The 22,096-nt window shown below is 40.8% G+C and overlaps 4 protein-coding genes across 4 annotated transcripts; 1 reads left to right on the top strand and 3 right to left on the bottom strand.

Moving 5' to 3' along the window:
• Nucleotides 1-371: 371 nt before the first annotated feature.
• sumo1 (small ubiquitin like modifier 1) lies at nt 372-2,569 on the bottom strand. The gene is made up of 5 exons (XM_024289212.2): nt 2,433-2,569; nt 1,999-2,073; nt 1,687-1,764; nt 950-1,021; nt 372-874 (listed from the first exon to the last, which is right to left on the bottom strand). The coding sequence occupies exons 1-5, from the start codon at nt 2,442-2,444 to the stop codon at nt 806-808; spliced, it is 306 nt and encodes a 101-aa protein (XP_024144980.1). The 5' UTR covers nt 2,445-2,569; the 3' UTR covers nt 372-805.
• A 3,678-nt stretch (nt 2,570-6,247) lies between these two features.
• map3k2 (mitogen-activated protein kinase kinase kinase 2) lies at nt 6,248-15,870 on the top strand. Its single transcript, XM_024289090.2, has 17 exons — nt 6,248-6,607; nt 8,728-8,800; nt 8,965-9,083; nt 9,161-9,201; nt 9,283-9,382; nt 9,468-9,578; nt 10,726-10,834; nt 11,258-11,388; nt 11,823-11,902; nt 12,000-12,064; nt 12,165-12,257; nt 12,331-12,567; nt 12,639-12,787; nt 12,869-13,000; nt 13,080-13,209; nt 13,281-13,458; nt 13,527-15,870. The coding sequence occupies exons 2-17, from the start codon at nt 8,746-8,748 to the stop codon at nt 13,744-13,746; spliced, it is 1,950 nt and encodes a 649-aa protein (XP_024144858.1). The 5' UTR covers nt 6,248-6,607; nt 8,728-8,745; the 3' UTR covers nt 13,747-15,870.
• Nucleotides 15,871-16,781: 911 nt separating this feature from the next.
• LOC112156623 lies at nt 16,782-20,153 on the bottom strand. The gene is made up of 6 exons (XM_036215036.1): nt 20,084-20,153; nt 19,688-19,795; nt 18,809-18,928; nt 18,531-18,735; nt 17,402-17,552; nt 16,782-17,131 (listed from the first exon to the last, which is right to left on the bottom strand). Exons 1-6 carry the CDS (start codon nt 20,111-20,113, stop codon nt 17,041-17,043), a joined length of 705 nt encoding a protein of 234 aa, XP_036070929.1. The 5' UTR covers nt 20,114-20,153; the 3' UTR covers nt 16,782-17,040.
• Nucleotides 20,154-20,288: 135 nt separating this feature from the next.
• Nucleotides 20,289-22,089, bottom strand: LOC118599558 (THAP domain-containing protein 2-like). Its single transcript, XM_036215068.1, has 3 exons — nt 21,246-22,089; nt 20,985-21,180; nt 20,289-20,471 (listed from the first exon to the last, which is right to left on the bottom strand). Exons 1-3 carry the CDS (start codon nt 21,314-21,316, stop codon nt 20,304-20,306), a joined length of 435 nt encoding a protein of 144 aa, XP_036070961.1. The 5' UTR covers nt 21,317-22,089; the 3' UTR covers nt 20,289-20,303.
• Nucleotides 22,090-22,096: the final 7 nt, after the last annotated feature.

The raw sequence follows: 22,096 nt of genomic DNA, 5'->3' as shown, positions 1-22,096 counted from the left end.
ATGAGAAGGTTCTGGTGTAGAAATCAATCCAGAACAGTTCGGCACACATGATGGCACACGGCCTGCCAACAGTTGAACCATCTGGGCAATCGACAGAGATACAAAACAAAGAGCAGAAGTTCTTCAAAGTTCTGCACAAAGAAGGGTTCTTCGTCGGCCAGATCTGCAGCTGAAGTGAAAGGGGGCGGGGCAACAGGTTCTGCCATATGGATCCAACTCTAGACTTTAGGACCTGGAGAAACGAAGGATGACTCGTCTGAGGTGATGCCATGTCGACTGTTGGCAGTGGAAAAGACCGGCGGGAAATGGCCCCGCCCTCTTCATTTGGCCCCACCCCCTTCGTTTGGACATATGCTTCAGTTCATTCCAGAAAACAAGTATTTGTTTTAAATAGATGCAAAGATCAGAGGTGTATCAATAAGAAATGGCGCTCAGATTACGGTTTCTGTTGTCCCCATTTACCCAGAATGCCATTTTTCTTCATTAAAGATTTTGGGGAAACTAGGTTAAAAAGAGAAGCTGCTAAAACCATTCCCTGCAAACGTACATGGTGACAGCAAAGTAAATCAAATAAAAACAACACAAAAGCTGATGGCTGCTGGGAAAAATCTTGAGTGTAAGACGGCTGATCGGCGGCAGAGCCACAGGTTCGAGTCCTCGGTCTTTGCACCACATGGAAGCCCTGATTGAGTCCTTTTTTTTCTCCTTTGATTCAGATGGTTTGAAACTTAACAGAAATACATACATACAAAAAAAAATAATAAAAAAATTATAATAAGAAAAAAAAGATTCAGAAAATGTGGGTTTAATGGTTCCAAAGTCCACCGGTCTGTTCTTGATAAACCTCAATGACGTCCTCATCCTCCATGCCAAGCTGGCAAAAACAACAAAATAAAAGACTTTAGTGCCCGCTCGTGGTTTGTTTTTAGCTCAAAAGAATGTTGTTTACCTCTTTTGGGGTTTGGTTATCTGCAATTCTCTGTCCCTCAAACAGAAACCGTAGCGTGCTCGCCGCAACTCCCTAAAAGAAACAGGAAGTAGACACCTCTGAAACCCAGAAGATCATCGGAAGATAAAAAAAAAATATATACAAACAATGCTTTTAGCTGTTTCTTTTTCTAGCATTCACTAAATGCACTATAGCGCCATCATGAGGCGCCAAGATCTCAGCAAACAGCTACAAAAACGAGCTTTTAGGTTTAGAAGTGTTAAAAACAACCAAGTAGATTTAGGGAACCAATTATTTAAGTGATCAAAATGTGATAAAGAAAAACAAATTGGGATAGTGGACAGAAAACAAGCGGAAAATATGATGTGTCAAAACTAATAATAGAGTTTTAACATGTTCTTGTGGAATCTTTCTGATAATATAGGACACATATAAAGAAAATTTAACTCATAATTGCATTTCTGAATATTTTCTTTATTCAGACTGTTGTGAACCAAGAAAAATAATAGGTTTTGACAAATATATAAACTAGAAAAACACTAGAAAAGTTTGTTGAACACAATTTTTTTTTTTTTTTAAAATCAACCCTCATATTGTGCCCGGGTTAAAATTGACCCATTTTCTCACACTTGAAATTGTCTCAATTTTGTCCCAGATATAATATAAAGGTTAAATACTGATGTTTTTTCATTAAGGAGTTACTTTATGATGAATCGTTTTTATTTGTAAAGCTGTACCTGTCTCTGGCTGTAAGACTCTTTCAGCTTCTTTAGATGTGTGGTCATTTTCACCTTGAAGTGGATTTCACTGCTGTCCTGTGGGCAGAAATGTACACAGAGGCATTGCAGCTCAAAATAAATAACAACAATAGTAAATAAGAATTATTTCCAGCATAAAAACCTGTAAAATATAAAGAATTTACTTCATAGTGGAACAAAAATACCATTCTACGAACTATAATAGACTCCAAAGCTTTAATTATAAATTGATTAATTAAAATTATAATTTATTTTTAAATACACACAATAGAGACAACAAAAACAGCCTACCTGACCAATCACTTTTAATTTGATGTACTCTCCATCCTTCTTGTCGCCCCCGTCCTGACTGGAGGGTTTCGTCTCCTAACAGCAACACCACACAACATTACAACATGATGCGAACGCTAGCACACTGTCGGGGAAGGCCCGTCTGTTTACTCCGCGGCTTCCGCGAACACAGAACGTCCACAGCCGGTACGCGGATGGGTTCGACGGTGCCAGCGCCGGTTCTGACTCGAAGCTTTAGAAGAACTACACAAAAAGTCACGCTGAAGGGTGAAAAAGCGATAAGTTCTGCGGCCTGGAGCTACGGCAGCTAATGGTTAGCATGTTAGATAACCACGTACGAGGCAGCGTACCCCCCCAAAAAGCACATTAAATAGTATTTTTTTGTAAAGTGTTGACAGAAAACAACCCAGACTCTTTGGTGTTCGTTTTCTTACCGTGTCTGACATGTTTATCCTGGCGGAACGGTGGGAAATTCCCCTACAATAGGTGCAGCGTTAGCTTTTAGCGGTGGCTCTTGCTTTATGTTGTGAGGAATGCGACATCAAACGGAAGTGACGCAGTTGTGTTCAAAATAAAAGTCGCGTAAAGTATACAAATATTTTTAAGGTGCTCACTACACATGTCAACGAAAGAACATAAATATCAATCATAAACGTTAGGAAAAAATAAGTTTAAGAGATAAAAAAAGGAAAAACATGGGCACAGAGTAAAATTAAACACACGCAACTACAAAATGTTATCATATAGGTTTTTGTCTTATTGTGAAAAATTCCTTGCATTTTTTCCCCCATGAATTAAAGTGTTAGTAATGGGGTTGTGGGTCTTATATTTACAATTTTCAAATGTTTTGGCGTGTTTTGAGCAAGAAATATTGAAATAAAACGGCATTTTTGTTGTTGTTGTTGTTACCCATAGACCATAGCGTTTGCCAACACATAAGTATTGGAACTTTTTTTTCTTTTGCTGAATTACAAATAAACAAGAATCGCGTGCTTACCCGGTCAGTTTCCCTTTTTTCCACGGCCCTGCTTTTTCGAGGCACTTTGGTTTGGATTGTGGAGGTGGTTGCTTGGGAGTCGCGGGGTCGTTTAGACCTGCAAGCCCTCCTTGCCTTTGCCATTTGCTCTTCTGTTGGTGCCGGTTGAATGGTAGGCACAGCATCAGGGGAAAGCAATGGCCTGACAGAATATCCCATGGCAATTTTAAGGGCATTGCTCATACATTCTTTTTCAAAATGTGCACCACAAATAACCGAATTCTCCGTCAACTTGAAGTTGGCGCGCTTGACTTCCACGAAGCGAATCCATTGTCGGCGAAGCACGGGGTTCTTCGGGAAAACATGCACACTTTGCCCTGTATGACACGAATTGCTACAAAACATGACAACGCACCGCTTCCCCATAGTTCCAGAGAAAGGCAGATACCACGAACGAGAATAAAATCCAAATACTTTTCGAAGCAAAAATTCCACATATATATATCCCAATATTGAGTTTAGCTAATGTTATGAAACTAGGCGCCACTAGGGGAAGCAGTGAGCAGAGGAGTGAGAAAAGGAGAGAAGAAGAGTAGCTAGGAGAACGCATAGACTGTATAGTAGCTGTGGAGATGTTGATGCTGGACGGTGCATGTCCATGCTGGAAATTACGACGGAGTATTACGAGTTTTTTTTTCCTAGTAAATTTACGACTTTTAATCTCGTAAATCTACGAGTTTTAAAGTCGTAATTTAATAAGAAAAGAACCAAAGCTGTCAGTTTATCAGAGCCATGCTCGAAGCTGGAAGACGTGGAGCATCTCGTGAAGCTTTATTTACAGATCGGTTTTAAAAACAAAGAAATTCTGAACCTTTTGGCGACTCTAAATCAAATCATCAATGACGCTGACTATCCGGGTCGGTAATGCAGAGTTTCAAATGCAAAATAAAGAGATTAGAGACATGTTTGCAGGACCGTCTGCCATATTATTATTTATTTATTCACTTATTTATTCACTTTATTCACATACCCGGAAGCTCTTTCACCACCTTACGGCATGTCTCTGACGTGCGCAGAAACCAAAGGAGGATGTAAACATTGCTCCGTACGCCCCGTTCTCCACATGAATCGTCCCGTTTCAACACACAACAACAACAGGGGATGACGACAGTCTGTCACGTTAGCTAAGTACACTGAAAATTCCAAAAACGATTTCTCTTCAGATAAAAGCATCACACAGAAATGAATGAGATCTGATCTTTCACGGAGGAAGAAATGACTGGAAGTGGACCGCTGCGAGTCTCAATGGTTTCATCAACAGATCTGCAGAGATCCTGCAAGCCACCATCAATGATTAATAAACTGCAAATCAAACAAAGAAACTTCCAAACATGTGCAATGTTTTAAATTTGACAAAAACCTGCGTTTGTCAACGGTAATTATTTGTTATTTTTGATACATTAGAACATATGGAATATATCTGGATACGCATTTTAGCTTTGTCCCAGCCCATTACTCCTTTAAAATTAGTAAAAGAAATGTAAAAAATCTCCTTCCATCAGGTCAGTCCTCCATTACATCCGCCATATTAACTGCAGCTATGCTCTTGAATATATCAATTAAATAGGTTTGCTTTTTTGAAAATTTATGTTTATGAATATAAAACATCCCAATAATTATTAAAGAAATAACAAGATCAAAGAGACTGTTATGTGAAATTACACTAAAAAGAATATGTTTCCTTTTATTTTCAACAGAACGGATGACTTAGAAGAACACCAAAACATACTATTAACATACAATCTTAAAACAAATAGTCAGTTGTTTTGTGGAGCAATTTTTCCATAAAAACAAATACCTTTTTTTTTCTTTCACTTTTGCCCAATACACTGCAGTAGTTACTCTACGTTTTTTATAGTAAATGAAGTTCAGAGAATCAAAGTTTGAACATAATGTGTATTTAGAATTTAAATGTGTATGTTTTAATAGAATTAATATTAAATTAAATGAAATTTAAAAATTATGTTACATGAGCTTGATTTTTTCCCCAAAACTATAATGGGCATCAAAATTTGATCAATTTTTTTTTCTTTTAATTAATGATATATTTTAATTAGGGTTGTGAACATTAATGCATTAAAGCACATGATTATCTAACTCAAATTAAAGCTATAATATTAATAAACGCAACTTAATTAAAAAATTTCAGACAATAAAAATAAAGGGAAAATTTCTTTATGGCCTGTTTTTGTTCAAAAGCTGCATGTTTTCGTAAATTAGTAAAACACTGTGATTATTGGGGATCGGTCACAGCAAAAAAGTGTGATTAATCTGATATATATATTTTTCTTTTTTAGTTGACAGCCTTAATTAAAAAAAGTTCTATATTTAAAGTTTTGCGAGTGATTTAATATCGTGATTAGTATCGCAATTAATCGCGATTCATATTTTCCCAGTTTGGGATTAATTTGTCAATTTTTGAAAATCGATTCCCGCAGTAATTTTAATAAAATTTGTATTTTTAGATTATGGCAATTTCACAATATCACTTTACACAGGCTCGAGAAAATGTTTTCGATATTTTTTCCCCACTATATTTCACTAAATATTGACTTGAGAGAATCTAGTTTTGTACAAAATTTGTATTATAAAATAGACATATGTACACATATATTCAAATAAAATCGATATTTTATATATATGATAGTACATCATTTTTATTATACATAGTTCTACATATTATAAGACATATTATTACTGTGCATGCACTAATAATATTTAAGACTAAGACAAATCAACTGTATCTTGATTTAATTAAAAAAATGTATCACTAGTATTTCAAAAAAGACATATTTTATTACATGTCATTTATATTTAAATTATCACTAATACTGTTAAATTAGACATACATATTTTATAAAGGTTGCATCTTCATACGTACTAATCATAACTATTAGGTTATTTCAAAAGATACGTTATATGTTGTTAACAAGTTATTTTTATGTGCTAAAAATGCTGCATGTTACAGCATGGTACTACAATTATATCATAGAGCTTTCTTTAATTCAAAATACCGAACAAAATATGTATTTTAAGTCATTGTGCGCTTACAGAAGTTGAAGATCACAAACCTCTTGAAGTTTCTTTAGATGCAGTCTTACTTCCGTTGTGATTTTATCAAAGTAAAACAAAACACTCGGCGTTTAGTAAGAAACCGGCTTCTGAGCTTTTACTTTTGTAGGTACACAGAAGTACTTCCGGTTGTGAGGAATTTTGTTTTTCCGTGTAACTTGATTCAGCTACAGGGTCAACGCCGAGCCAAGCTACCGTTAACCAAGGTGTAAAGTGCAGCGAAATGAGAGGCGTCGATTAAACGGGCCTTTCGCTCGCGCACGGACACGGAGAGGCGTCCCCGGACGAGCAGAGAATCCGTCGTCCCGGTCGCAGACGCGGAAAGCGCTGGGGGTGAAGCGGCAGCCGTCGGGCCTCGTTGTCGTGGCCCAGCAGGACTCGCGTGAAGTTAAGAGCGGACTGCCAAACTTCTGCTTCCTCCAGCGGCTCTCCGCAGGGCCCGGGGCTCCTGTCGCCGGCCCTGTGGATGAGTAGCTGGACCTCGGTGCACGCAGCCCGCAGGTGAGCGCACATTGCACACGGATATCGCTTGGAACGACCCGGCGGCGGGCTCTGTTGTGTTTGTTACGCCAGTGACCAGACGAGCTTCGATGATGTCTGCGGCTAGCTGTTAGCATTAGCTCGACAACTTCCCTGGCCTGACGGCTAGTTCTGCTCGCAAACACTCCGCTTCCTCCAACGGGATTTTTTGTGTGCGCTTGCACGTCAAAGCAAAAGCAAATCACGGAGGGTGCGTTGTCACGACGCAACGAAATGTCAAAAATAAAGCTAGCAACAGTTGTTAGCTTCCGGGACAACTCAAGCTAGCTTAGCTAGTAAACTCACAGCTAGCTAATTATCCAGCAAAAACATCCGCAGTTATCGGTGTTGCTGATTTTAGCTTCTTTTTAATAAATGTCTGTTGATCTCAAGCTTCTTTTTATAAATGTTGTTTTGAACTGGAATGTTGTTAGCTTGTGTCACGAAGGTGAACCCCTTCATTTGATGTAAATGTTGAGGAATGCTGCATGTTGCCATGGTGTTAGCACAGCCACTGCACGAATTTTCTCCACTTCACGACAGCAGAGAGTAATTATTATGTTATAAGTTCATTATTATATTATTCACGTTGTTTACATGAGGGACAGCTGCTGCTCCAAAACACAGATACGTGTTAGCTAAGCTAACATAATGCTAGTTCTTATCAATCATTTAAAATAACTTTATTACTCAAACTAACAAAAGCACAAATGATCTTTTAATATGGATTATGTGACATGTTCTTAAATATATGATGCAACGTGACTCAACGCTATGAATGGAGTGTAGATTAGCTCTTAGCAACCATACTGGGGTCAAAATAAAAACAGTCTGGCAGACATTTGGGTAAGATCAGTGTTGTTGCCATGGAAACGCAGCAAACTTCAGGGATGTGAACTTGCCCTTTGTGTCAGATAAATTACTATGGGGGGTATTCGACTTCTTCGCATGGAGTTTTAGTGGGGAAAACATTTAAAGGGTTGGATAAATACAAGATGTAATTATTTGTTTTTCTAATTTTTAATTGAGTTTATTTTTTGCAGAGATTTCCATCAATAAACGTCCTTCCGTGCTCCTGTAGTGAATTAATTTCAACCGAAGCCTTTAAAAAACGTGCAGTTTTTAAGGTTTTCATCTTAAAAAAGATGCATTTTAAAATTGTAAAACAAAAAATAACAATCAAACAAACAAAAAAACACATTTTATGACTTAAATGATAAATGTAGTCACGTGTAGGTCAGTTTTACTGCCCTGGTACCATATCAGTCCAATTCTTTTTCCCAAAAGTTCACCTATTTAAAATCCAAATTGTTTGTATAGTATTAACTATGTATCTATCATTTGATCTATCGATCTGGTTTATTCAGTTTTTATTCGATCAGAACAGCATTTTAGGCTAAACTATATAAATATATTTTCATAATGATAAAAAAACTACAATTTTAAAAATATTCTTTAAAAAAACACACAAAAATACACAACACCAAATGACATGCACTTAATGTATCTTCCTAAGCCAAACAACTTGTAAAACGAACCCAAAATTCATTCAACAAAGCATTAGAACTAGCATTAGCATTAGTAGTGTACAGTAAACTTTTGCAAAATTAGCAAAAAATAATCAGATTAGTAGTTTTTGACCTGAGAAAAGGCACAATTTGATATCAATATTTATCCAAGAATGTGATGAATAAATATATCTATTAATTATTGTCAATAATCAGATCTAACCCCAATATTAATAATATTTTCAAATATATTTTGTTTAATAATACGTATGTAGAAGCAGATATTTGTTAGAATCCTTTATAATTTGGACTGTAAAAGGATAAAAAAAGGTTTATGTAGGTTTTTGATCATCTCATCTGCATAAATCTGTCAACACAAAAAATTAAGAGCATTTTTAATTGTGTTTTAGATAAAATAATTGAGCCAAACATACATGAAACAGTTGGGACGTTCGTCTCACTGTTCTGATTTTAAAAAATTCAATACAAGATCAGCATTTGTGAGTATTTACAGATGTTTTAGAGCCAAATCTGCATCTTCTAGTCTTCTAACTTGTGAAGCTTCACGCTTGGACTTGTGCTCAACTGTTGCAGGAGGAAGGAATCCCTTTGATGGGAGAGTCCTCTTTCCTGGCCTCCTGGGTCAGCCGCCGTGCCATGATGATGGGTATGTGTGCACTTTGTTGGCAATCTTTTACCAATATTTTTTTTATTATTATTCTTGTTTTTGCCTCAAGATCTTTGAAATCAGAAAACATTCGCCTCCTGCTGGGTTTTCCTTCCACATTTCTCCCCATCTTTGTTGTAACCGGAGGTTCTGTCGTCCCACAGATGAGCAGGAGGCCCTGAACTCGATCATGCAGGACTTGGCCGAACTGCACCGCTCCAGCCGTCCCGCCACATTCCTGTCGGAGTTGGGAAAACCCAAAACGTCTTCACCCAAGAACCAGGTGAGACCACTTTGAGGTGTTCTTTTTTTTTAAATACATTTTTGCTCAAGTAAGTAATTGCTGAGTTTCATCCTCAGAACGATGTGAGGGTGAAGTTTGAATTCAGAGGGGAGAAAAGGTGAGGCTTTTACTCTGACGCTTAGTTCCAAATACGATCAATCCGGCGCGGCAACTTCCTGACTTCTCGTCTTCTCCGCAGGATCCTGCAGTTTCCTCGACCCGTCAAGCTAGAGGACCTGAAGACGAAAGCGAAAGTGGCCTTTGGTCAGGCGATGGGCCTCCATTATTCCAACAACGAGGTACAGATTCCAAGGCCAAAGCGCAGAGGGACTCAGAGTAACCACAGCAACTCACCCATGCCGTCTTTGCTCTTTTCTCCCACAGTTACTGATCCCACTGGCGACCCAGGACGACCTGGAAAAGGCCGTGGAGCTGCTGGATCGCAGCGTTCACATGAAGAGCCTGAAGATCCTCCTGGTGCAGATCTTCTCACAGGTTAGTTTGGGGTAAATGTGACCGGACTTCTTATAATAAGGGGACAACTATTTTGAACGGGGTCCTTTAAACTCACTTGACATACAATAAAAGAGATAATAATTATGATACGAATGCCGAGTTTGAGCTAGATGTCATCAGTAAGCAGTGATCGATAGTCAAGGTTTCTATGGCAACCGTTCTCACCAATTAGAAGTGAGCTTGTTGGAAGTCCACACCCCTACCGGTTGAAAGTGTCCCCGGGAGAATCTGTCAATTAAACGATTCAAAGGTTGAACGCGAAACCACATACTTTTCTTGAGTCATCTGATTGGTTATTTATAACTTGAATAAGTACAGAAAAATCATCATGAAAATGAATTAGGATTATCAAGAGCTTGTTAAAAAAAGTAAACATAGCAAAGATGATTATCCTGAGAAATTGACTGCGTATAGAGACCTGGACAGAGCAAGTGTGACGTTACCGATAGAAAATACCGTACCTCTGGTTCCAAGGAAATGACGCAAATTCAGTTGCCATTGTTCCAAAAGTGTGCATGGTGGAGCCAGACCACTGATTGGTCCAAGTCTGTCTGAGTCAGGGTTTCTATGGGAACTTCTTTTTCCATTCAGGAGTGAGCTTGTTGGAAGTTCACACCCCTTCCACTTTAAATTGGGGTACACAAAATCCATTGACTGTATATATTGAGAACATGACAGAGCGAATGTAACGTCACCCAATGAAAATTCCTTACTTCCAGCTCCAGCGAAATGAAGCCATTTCGGTCGCCATTTTTACTGCAATATGGCTGCTATGTTGGAACCAGAAAACGGTGATCACTTTCAGTGAAAGTCCACACCCCTTCCACTGAAAGCAGGCTCGGGAGAAGCTGTCAATCAAATCTTTGAGGTTGGGGCCAGCAGGCACCACATGGTTTTACTGAGGAATCTGATTGGTCAGTTTAGAACTTGAGTAACTTTCAAAAATATATATATATATATTGTATGTAATAAAAGAAAAAATAATAAAATTACTTGTAAATCAGGTAATTCATAAGAAATGAATTATGATTTTTTTATCAATCTATTTTATTTTTTAACACTGTGTAAAAATATTTTTTAAACTCAGCAATAACGTTTTTTTTTCTGTTTTTTGTACCCTCTCCAGAACTCCCCCGCCTCCAACATGGACCTCCTTCCATCCCACGAGGAGCTGGATAACACAGGCTTCGGGGTTGCAGACCAGAAGAGCATGCTGTCTCTGATTGGTCATTCAGGTGATTTTTTTTTTTTATTTTATAAAGATATTAAGAGAAACATCAAGAAAAGAAGGTGATTTTAGATGGAAGACTGAACTCTTCAGAAAACTGTCTTTAAAAAAAAGGAGTTTTGATACAGATTACATCCTAGAAAAGGATGATAGATTGATTTGACAACAAAAAATGTACTTAAATAAGTCTAAAGCTTTGAAATTAAACACAGAACACAGTGCAGATGTTTTGCAGTAATTAAATGAGTCCTTAGATGGATCCTTGGGGAACTCCTGAGGTGAAGCCAGACTTAAATCTGAGAAACGTCCACAATTCCCAACTGCCTCAGTGCTCGATTGGATGATCGCAGTGGAGAAAAAGGAAGCGTTTTCCCAGATTTCTGTGAAATCTGTCATTTTTGGCTCATCCGAGTTTCTCCTCTGACCGCAGGCTCCCACTCGAGCGACCGAAGCTCCCCTCCCCCTGGATACATTCCCGACCCTCTTCCCCAGGTGGCGCGAAACGGCTCCTTCACCAGCATCAACAGCGAGGGAGAGTTCATTCCTGAGAGTATGGACCCGGTACGGACTCGGCTTAAATCGGTGTTCCTAAATTATTACACAATTTAGAACAAAAAAACCCCCAAAAAACTGGACAATTAAGTAGTTCGGAAAAAGTTTGGAGTCCAGTTTTGTTCCTAATTTGTGAGTTTTTTGGATAAAATTAAATATTTTAGCTGTTATTGTTAAACCAAAGCTTTTTTTTCTGGCAGCTGTTCGTTCTTTACTGTTGATTGTCCTGCTTCTCTGTCGCCCATCAGTCAGGCTATGAGGCGTCTCAGAACGACCGCCAGGTGCAGGCCGTTCCCTAAATGAACGTTTCAGTTGAAGTGAATAGATAAATATTTAAGGAATTTCCAGAGTTCAGAGTCCAGGTGGTCGTTTGAAGTCTGAAAGCTGCTCGGTACCCTCCCCGATGCAACGTTTTGAGGCTCTTATTTATTTTTTGCCTTCAGATGTTCGATCCCTTGTCCATGAGCAGTCCGGAGAATTCCGCATCAGGAAGCTGTCCGTCTTTAGACAGCCCGCTGGACGGGTGAGCAGCTCCACATCCCGACTCAAGGCCTTATGGGAACCTTGGAAACCGACACACAAGTTGGACACTGATTTTTTAAAATTTCCATGTGTTTCAGGGAATACCCAAAGTCCCGGATGCCTCGAGCTCAGAGTTACCCGGACAACCACCAGGACTTCACTGGTAAACTTGGAACAGCTTTTTATCTCAAAGATAGTGGCAGTGAAGTGTTTATTTCTTGGCACTACTTTTCTGAAAATCGTGCTGGTGTTTTCCCCCGCAGAGTCCGACATTCCTGTGTTTGAGAAGTCCGGGAAAGGAGGGACGTATCCCCGGAGATACGGCATTCCCTACGGCTTTCAGGACTACAGCGACGGTGGGGTGTTTGCCCTCGCTACGGTTTGTAACAGAGAGAACAGGTAATCCTGACTTTTCCGTTATGCTTTCAGGACGGAAAACTTTCCCGCGAGCTCGCCGGACGCAGGTCCACAACTTCCGCTCGCCCGTCAGCTTCAGTCCCACGGAGCAGTCCCCCAGCACCAGCAGCGGCAGCAGCGTCTTCACCCCCGACCTGGAGGACGCCCCCGGCCCCGCCAGGAGGCGGAGAGGCAGCGACATCGAGCCAGCGACCAACCCCTCAGGGGGCCCCACCCTCTCCGTCATGGACATCAGCCCGCCCAGTCGCTGTGAGTGTACCGAGCGTGCTCACAGCGCCGCTCACCCGTAGCCCCGTGGTTAACCTGCTGTGTACTTGCAGCTCCGCGCGCCCCCACCAACTGGCGCCTAGGAAAGCTTCTTGGACAGGGGGCGTTTGGGCGGGTGTACCTTTGCTACGACGCAGACACCGGGCGGGAGTTGGCGGTCAAACAAGTCCAGTTTGACCCGGAGAGTCCGGAAACCAGCAAGGTGTGTTTTTTTTTTTTTTTTAAGCGACAGACTTAGGGGTAATATCCGTCGCAATTTCACGCTTTTGTTTCGCCCGTTCAGGAGGTGAGCGCGTTAGAGTGCGAGATCCAGCTCCTGAAGAACCTGTGCCACGACCGAATCGTCCAGTACTACGGCTGCCTGCGGGACACCATGGAGCGGACGCTCTCCATCTTCATGGAGCACATGCCAGGAGTGAGCACCTGCCGAAACCTCCCCCAAACATCAGTTTGAAGTCATTTCCCTTTTCCCTGACCATCACTTCCTGTCCCAGGGTTCCATCAAGGACCAGCTGAAGTCGTACGGAGCGCTGACGGAAAACGTGACGCGCCGATACACCCGGCAAATCCTGGAGGGGGTGTCATACTTGCACAGCAACATGATTGTGCACCGAGACATCAAAGGTGAGAAGAGGGGGGAGGGGATTTGCTGGTTGGGTAGCGGCAGAACTTGATCGGGTCTCCTCTGGTTCCAGGGGCCAACATCCTGCGGGACTCCGTAGGGAACGTGAAGCTAGGAGACTTCGGCGCCAGCAGGCGGCTGCAGACCATCTGCTTGTCGGGGACCGGCATCAAGTCTGTGACCGGGACCCCCTACTGGATGAGCCCGGAGGTGATCAGCGGGGAAGGCTACGGCAGGAAGGCCGACATCTGGTAAGGGCACGCTCGCGAACCGCCGCCTGTAGACGCCCAGTCTCTGACAGCACGTGCTTTGTTTTTAGGAGTGTCGGCTGCACCGTGGTGGAGATGCTAACTCAGCGACCTCCGTGGGCGGAGTTCGAAGCCATGGCGGCCATCTTCAAAATCGCCACGCAGCCCACAAACCCTGAGCTGCCCGTGCACGTGTCGGACCACTGCCGCGAGTTCCTGAGGCGGATCTTTGTAGAGACCAAGCAGCGCCCGTCTGCTGATGAGCTACTGAGGCACATCTTCGTTCATTAGCACCTTCAGTCCTCCAGAACTGCCAAACGTGTCGAAGCAGAAGGGGCGGGGCCCCGGGTGGTACCGCCCCCCTCGGATTCGAGGCTGCCTTGGACAGGCGAGGGGGCGTGTGCTCCTCCGTCTCTGTACGAGACTGCAGACATTTTTATTTAGGTTTTCCTGCAACGTGCACCTTAATTTCTGAAACGTGGAGTTCGGGGGCGAGCCCCTCCCCTCTGAAGCGGTGAAGCAACTCTTTGGAAACGCCCCCCCCTTTTTTTTTTCCATGTTTGTACGGTTTCTCAAAGTCGGTGTGGTGGACCTGCAGGAGGTGAAGCCCTGTCCCCTCATCTCGCCGACCCGACCCAGAATGTAGTCTCCTGCCAAACCCCCGAGAGCGCCGCTGCCGCCTACCCGCTGCTAAAGACGACGCCACCCCGAGCCGCTGACGACGCTCGCCGGCACCCCAACCCCACCCTCCGTCTGACCTTCCTCGTCTTCGCCGCGTGCCTTTTTTCTGTTTCAGGGCCGGTCTCGGTCGCTCCTCCCGGATGATCTGCCTTCACGCCATTTTGCCCAGAAACAAACCAGCCGGTTTCAGTTCAGCCTCATGTCCATGTATGCCTCGTTTTTGTCTTTTTGGAACTAGAGAACCGCGGTTCTTCAAAGCTCTGCTCGCCTCTCACTGCTGGAAACCAAAACCCTTTCAAGACTTCATTCAGAAGACTATCAGGGCGTGAAGCAGATGAACGTCTCAAAGGTTTGTGGAAACCCAGAACCTCTGACAGCTCTCCTCGTCTCCTGTTAGCCTTCTGGCACTCCACTTGAAGATGTTTACAGGATCTTGCATCATGACTCCATATCGCAGCCTTTATCATTTTTGTTTGCAAACTTCACCAACCGACAGTCCAGAAGCATCGCTGCAGTTTTTATAAATACTTTCTCTTCACCTCTCTGGTGTTTCTTCTGTGCAATCAGCAGATTTTAGGAGTAACGGTACAAAAAATAATGTTTTTCCTCCGATTATTTTAATGATCTTCTTGGTACGTGTTTGCTGCTGCTGTTTCCTCCGTGTCCACTAGGTGTCGATGACGAGTTGTACTCCACAGATTGCTCCTTTCAGGCTGTGATGAAGTGGATTTCCGAGAGCACTTACGAGTCCGCTTGGCCGGTGAATGCAAACTGTATTTTTAGTTTGATTTTCCAAAGCAAGTTCCCCCAAAAATAATAAAAAAACGTCGTTCTTTGACGCCTCCGAGGCGGCCCACTTTAACAGTCCGGTACAGGCGGGGCGCAGACGCTCCACCTTTGATCCCACGATGCACTATGGATGACTCACTGATGCTTTCTTACGGCTGCCTAACAGCTGTCGGAGGCAGCTCGGTTCAGCCACCTTTTCTTTGCACATTTAAAGACTGTTTTTATTTTTACTGTGCGCGCGCGTGTGTGTGTGTGCGTATGTGTGTTTGAGTGTCCAGCTAACTTTTACTGAATGTAATGTGTCATATTTACCATCAGGTGGCCTGGTTTCACCACAGTGGATTAACTCTTGGTTCCAGTATTTGCCACCTGCAGGTACATCTGTAGTTCTCTCTGTAGCCGCTGCTGCCATTCCTGTGTGTAAGTGTGTGTGTATGTGTGTTGATGTGCATTTACTGCACTTTGCTCATTGGTCACTGCGCCCGTGAGCATTCTGATCATAGGGGGAGGCGTCAGGACTTTAAAATTATGATTAAAATAAAAAAGTAAAAAAAAATAAATGATCTAAATAATAAAAAAAAATCAAATGTATCTTTTTTTTGTTGTTTTTAAAAGAAAAGTACTCTTATATCCCACACGTTTGGTCTGTGTATTGTAAAAGAAGCCATGTTTATAATTCTAATTGGTTTGTGACCAATATGCCTGTTTATATCAGATCTGTATATCAGTGGTACGCATAATTTTTTAATATATATTTTTATTTTGCTTTCGTTTTGTAAATGGGAGATTTCATGCATGGTTGGGTCCAGAGAGACACAGCGGTGCTGTTGAACGGTTGCTATTTTTGGACAAATTCCTGGAGCGTTGCGACAACTCCGGGTCGATAATTACATCAGTTATGAATACGATGATGAAAACAATAAAAGATATTTATTTCACATGAAATCCTGTTCTTTTTTATCTCTTGTTAATGTGTACTTTTTGAACATTCAAAATTAAAGCATTTTAGAGCTGTTTATTACAGGCGTTAGAAACTTTATTTTGAAGGGCAAACTTTTATTTTTTTTACATTTGCCTGCATCTACCTTTACAATTTTGTTTTAGGAGGGCAACATTTGCACTTCCTGTTTGAGGTCAGTTTGAAATGGAGCCACATCAATTGGTCATGTTGCCACTCGGTGGCCTGTCACTCAAACATCGTGTGTTAGCTTCATTTTGAAGGCCAAATTTTGTTTCAGCATATATTATAACATTTTAGAGTATTTGCCTTTCGCATTTTTTTTAGGAGGGAAACATTTCCACTTCCTGTTTGAAGCTAGCTTAAAATGAAACTGGAGCCGGATCAGTTGGCTTGTCACACAAACATCTGGTGTTTGGAACTTTATTTTGAAGGTCATGCAATTTCCTTTTAATCTTATGATACATTTTTTAGTGACGTGACTTGTTTTTTTTTTTCTTTTGGAGGGCATCATTTGCACTTCCTGTTTGAGGCTACTTTGAAATAATACTATTTGGAGTCAAGTCAATTTGCAAAGTAGCCAATAGGTGGCTAGTTACACAAACTAGCCTCCATTCAAATAGTAAAATATCGATATTTTTTATTTTAAATAAATTTAAAATTGTTCTAAAGTCATGAACACTAGATTACATTGTCTGTTTTCCAGAATTTTTTTTACTTTCCTGGCTAATATGGCAACAGAGCTCAAAAATAATACAAACCAATGGGTCATGTGACCACAACCATCTTAATGGAATTACGGACCATCCAAGGGAAGAGGCATTTTATATCAAATGCAAAAAATTGGGTGCTCAAAATATAAATGAATTATATCTGTCAAAAAGTTGACTGAATTTCATGATTTTTGCAAAATATTTTATTGTAGTCCAAGCATATTTTATCTGAGTTAATCACAACTTTGTTTCATAGGTTCATGTTTAAAATGTTTCAAAGAAACTCCACTGAAAAGTTGGCTTGACCACATCCTTGATGTAAACGCTTAAAAAGGGCGACAGTCGGTCCATAGTAACGGAGAGCTCTGGCAGTCTTCATTCGTCAAATTGTCATCATCAGTAATCGTCACAAAAAACTTGATCTTCAATAATCTTCATGTAAGACTAGCTGGACGTGTCACATTCTTCTTCCTCCCCCAGCTCCATCATCATCGACACGTTAATGTCGGAGGTGCCCTCTGCCTCCGAGATCCACCTGCGCAGAAAATAGGTTTACTGGAAAATCAATAGAATGACATCTTTGTACTCCCCTCATACCAGCTTTTGAACTCAACAGTTTATGCTAACTTTAGCGTCTTTAGCATCACCTATCGTCTTGTGGTGTCCCACAGGGATCTGTCCTAGGACCCACACATGCTTCCAGTATGTTTGAATTGTCAGTTCTTCTACTTTTGGGTCGCTTGTCCAGAGGAGGGGGATATTTTTCAAAGAACTAGCAAAGCTGAACATTTGAAAGTGGACATACCTTCTCAACGTTCTGGTTGAAGGTAAACTAATCTTTGTCCTCAAGAATTTATAAGCTTTGGGGCTGTGCATGTGGAGAGTGAGCGCAAAGTTCTTCTGTTCCTCGGTGTAGCCAGAAGACCCGGCCAGCTGGAACAAGTCGTAGGGAAAAGCTGGGGATTAAAGCAAACAGAGACTCATTAGAGCAAATGTGTCAGAGTCAAGGCCGGGGGCCGGATCCGGCCCTCCAGGTAATTCTATCCGGCCCTTCAAATCATTTTATTTTATTGTTATTAATGGACCAATGTTATTTTGCGCTTATTTCTAACTTGTGTAATTTTGACAAAATATATTTTCTATGGAGAGTAAAATATTGAAAGTTATTTAAAGTTTAGGTTGATTTATTCTGGAATAATATTCCTGCCTTTGTATTATTCATAATTATGTTAAAAAGTTAGTTTTATAAATTGGCATTCTGCTAGCATTTTGGACTATTCTGGCATTTACTAATTTAATTTTAGCCAATATTTTAGCTACACGCTAGCTATTTTGGCTATTTAAAGCATTTTTTTTTCATTTTTTATGCTGATTTTAAGTTAGACTTATATTTATATGGAATTTGTTTTGGCTAATTTAGGTCTTTTTCTGTTTTTTAAGCTGTTTTACAGTTTAGCTATTTCTTAAGCTACATGCTAGCTGTATTGGCTAACCTACTTTTTTTTCCTTTAGTTTTTTTAGGCTAATTTGGCATTTAACTGATATTTTAGCTTGCTATCAGCTTCAGTGTTTTCAGTTATCAGCTTCAATGTTTTTACCTATCAATTTCAGCATTTTTAACTATCAGCTTCAGCATTTTTAGCTATCAATTTCAGCATCTTCAGCTATTAGTTCTAGCATCTTTAGCTGCCAAATTCAGCTTACAGCATTCACACTAGCATTATTGCAGGTATTGCTATATATCTAGTTCATAATTATGTTAAAAGTTATAGTTTTAAAGTTTTAAACGTGCAGTTTTACAGTGTTCAGTAAACATGTATCCTGTTTGGCCCGCGATCTAAGGTGTGTTTTGGATTTTGGCTCCTTCCGATGCATTAGAGGTTGTCAGACGAGCCCGCAGGAAGGTCCAGATGTTAAAAGAACACCACGGTTACCTTCCACGTTGTCAAGCTTTAGTTGGAGTCGATCTTTCAGAAGTTTGCTCTCCTTCAGCTCCTCCTTCAGAGATGAGATGCTCTTCTTCAGGAGCATCACGGTTCTCGTTATCGTCCGCATTTTCCGACTCAAAGTCTCGGCCCTCCTCTCGGCGTGCTGCCACTTTAGCTTGAAGTTTTCGTTGGAGCCGGCGTAGGTGTGGAACTGTTGAGAGGGAGCGCATGGAAGGTTACAGTATAAGGGACGACGCCGTACAAGACTTCAAACGTAGACTTACGGTAGAGAGTGACCACTGATTGGTGGGCACGCCTTCCTTTTCTGGTGACAAAAGGGAAGCATTCTGGGAGGAGGCTGGGCGCTTTACCGAGCTGTTTGCCGTTGGAACGAGATTCCCGTTCTGTGAAAGGAAAATGGATGCGACTGCTTTTGTGAGTACACTATTTGATCAAGTGTATTTCAATAAGAGCTCTATGGACTTGTTGAGACTTGTTGGTTGTAACTTTGGGCCAAAAAAAGTCAAAAGTATAAATAATAAGATTTAAAAATGTTATATAAAAAATATTTGTAAATAAGTCTCACTTAATGAGTGTGTTATTGGGTGACTGTAGGAAAAAAATGACCCTACAATGAGGGTTTGAAAGGGACAATCACTTGCGGAGTACCACAGAGTTTTGTTCTGGGACCACAATTATTTTTAATCAGATATTGAATACGAACGACATTTTAACTAATTTAAACTTAGCTCTATGTTCAAATAACTACGGCCCATGAGGCTCCATAGTGATGGCTCAAAATGACAATAAATAGTGGAGTCCCTCAGGGTTTTGATCGTGGATCACTACTATTTTTACTCGGATAATGAAGGCTTTTTCATAATTTATGATGATGATATTTAATTTTACTTAATTGTTCAAATAATTATCAGGTTCTCTGCAAATTAGTATAAAAACCTTGACTTTTTTTCCCTCATGATTTTATCAACCGAAGAAGGATTTAATCTTTAGAAAATACTATCTAAAATGTGTTTAATTAGAAAGTGGAGCTTAGATGGTACAAAATTCTGGCAATCACACATTCTAAAAGAAAAGTCTCAAACTCTTAAGATAAACAATTGAAAGTTATATTTAAATATTCTGATTTTTAAAAACAGTCTTACACTGGAGGCGGAGCACTGCTGGGCGGGTTCACTTTCATTCTGTGAAACATGACTAGGAGACGCTCGGGGCTCTTCTTTGCTGCAGACGGTTTCTTGAGGTTTACAGTTCTGTAAAGCAAAAGTCATTCATGATCACCTATTAATTAATTTATACTTTTTTGAACAATTTTATCAAATTCAATTGGATTTATTTATGAAAATTTGGTCTCACCACTGTGGTTTGACCGATCAGAACAAACTAAATCTGAGGCTGATTTGGTCTAAATAGGTCCGGGTCAGTTCAGTAATGCCCAATGTGATGAAATAATTCTCTTTATAAAGATTTTGTTTGGTAGAATACAAATATAGGCTATGCAAATGCACCGGGGACTGACTTAGTAAAAAAAAGTGGCTTACTTTATTTGTGTAAATAAAGACCAAAGTCATACGCGGGGTTCCTCAGGGTTTGATTCTTGGACCACTTCTTTTTACATTACACATGCTCACTCTGGGTCTGATCGTGAAAAATAACGACATTTTTAGTTTTAGCAACACAGATTATACTTAGCTTTATATAGATCTGTCAACTGAATGCAGCCCTCTTGGTTGAGGTTTTCTTTTGATGTAAGGCAACAGTTTAGCTGTTTTTTTGTTTAAAATAAAAGATGATTACAAAGATCAATCTTACACTGGAAGGTGGAGACTGATGAGTGGCTTCACTGTTGTTCTCTGGTGGTGGTGTGATATCATTCTGAGTAGAGGGACGCTTCCTGGTCCTGTCGACAGCTTTTCGGAGTTTTCTACTCTGTAAGAGGAAATAAACAAACATGCAGGATCTCCCAAATTTCTTAAGGGCTAAAGTAAGACTATGCAGCTCCAAGGTTTTGATCAGTTAAAAATGAGCCCAAATGGCTCTTTTACTGTTCACCCCTCTGCTCTCCTTGGCTTGTTTACATTAAAAGTAGGGTCATCTGGACCCCACAAGACAGTGCATTCAACTTTTTTTTAATCACTAATTTTTGAGTTTCACTAATGTCCATGGCAGACTTAAAATGTTGTCCACCTTTGTCCACATCATCTGGACCCCAAAGAGAGCGGAAGGGTTAAAGGTTGCCGACCCGACCTATGCCATTAAAGAAAAAAGAAAGACTGTATTTGTTCCCCAATTTTAAACTCAAAGCCCATAACATTGCTGTTTTCTGATGGCAACTTTATTTTAGATTTAATTCTTCAATGTTTATAAAGTTCCCCATATAACTTTATGAACAACATCCACATCAATATTACTTTCATTTAAATGTCTTGAATGTTCTGTGACCTTAGGGAAGCGCCAGGGCAGATGAGGGAGGGACGGTTCGGCGTTGTCCCTCAGCCTCACGGTCTGGCCGGTTCGGTCGAAATGCTCGCTCTTGAAGTGGACGCTGCAGACCCGGTCGTAGTACTTCGGAACCCAGCTCTCGTGCCTCTTCATGAACTTTGTCCAGCGGGAGAGCTTCTCGGGGTCTCTCGGGAATCTGAAAGACAGCACCGTGACGTCACGAGGAGCCCGCACGCGCGAGCGAAGAATAAAGTTATTTACTTGTGGAAGGTGACTCCGCGGAATTTCCCGAACACATTGCGACAGTTCGCGTGCGCGCAGCCGGTGGGCATCCTGAGAAAAGCACAAGTCGACGAACTCTCGCAAAGACTCCGGCTGCTTCAGACCATGACGAGTCCGAGTTGTGGCGTCATGTTGGTTTTGCTGCGACCAGGAACGTTTGCGTTTGGCTAACTCTTTCGAGTCGAACTTCTTCTTACGGCGTTGTTATAGCTTTTAAATCTCACGCGGGTTTGTGGGCTGCAACCATAATAACCACCGGAAGGCCAAGCAAATCGGAAGTTTGAGTCTTTTTGAAAAACAAGTAAAAACAGACAGAATTTTTCCACCCGCAGGCTCGCAGTTACAGCAGCAAGATGGCGGACGGCGAGGACGCTCGTTTTTCTTTTTCTTCTGTTTGACGAGGGAAGGAAATAAAAGAAAATGCGATCTATCGCCATCATTTCGCACGGAGGGTGAACGGCACCCCAAACATTTTGGTTTTAAAAGTTCGTTGGAAGTTTATGGCTTAAAAAAGCTGTTCTTCGTCCATTTAAAAAAAAAAAATTAATCAATAGAAAAGTGTTTTTGTTGTGCTAAGGTCAGTGGCTAGCCTGTTTTGAACCTTCGTAGTTTTTACAGAAATTAGCTAAACAAATTTGAATAAACAAACACACAGAAATTAAACAAAAAATATTTGTTGTTTAATTCATTTTTTTAAACAAATGTGCAGTTTGTAACATATCTAAAAACAATGGAAGTGTGTGGCATTCAATAAATAAAATAACATAAATGGATGTTTATGGTTCTAATTTTTTTAATAAAAAAAAAAGTGCTTTTAGTTCTAAGTTTAG

This window comes from Oryzias melastigma, linkage group LG2 (assembly GCF_002922805.2).
Source record: "Oryzias melastigma strain HK-1 linkage group LG2, ASM292280v2, whole genome shotgun sequence".
NCBI lineage: Eukaryota > Metazoa > Chordata > Actinopteri > Beloniformes > Adrianichthyidae > Oryzias > Oryzias melastigma.
This window is presented reverse-complemented; position numbering and strand designations above follow the sequence as displayed.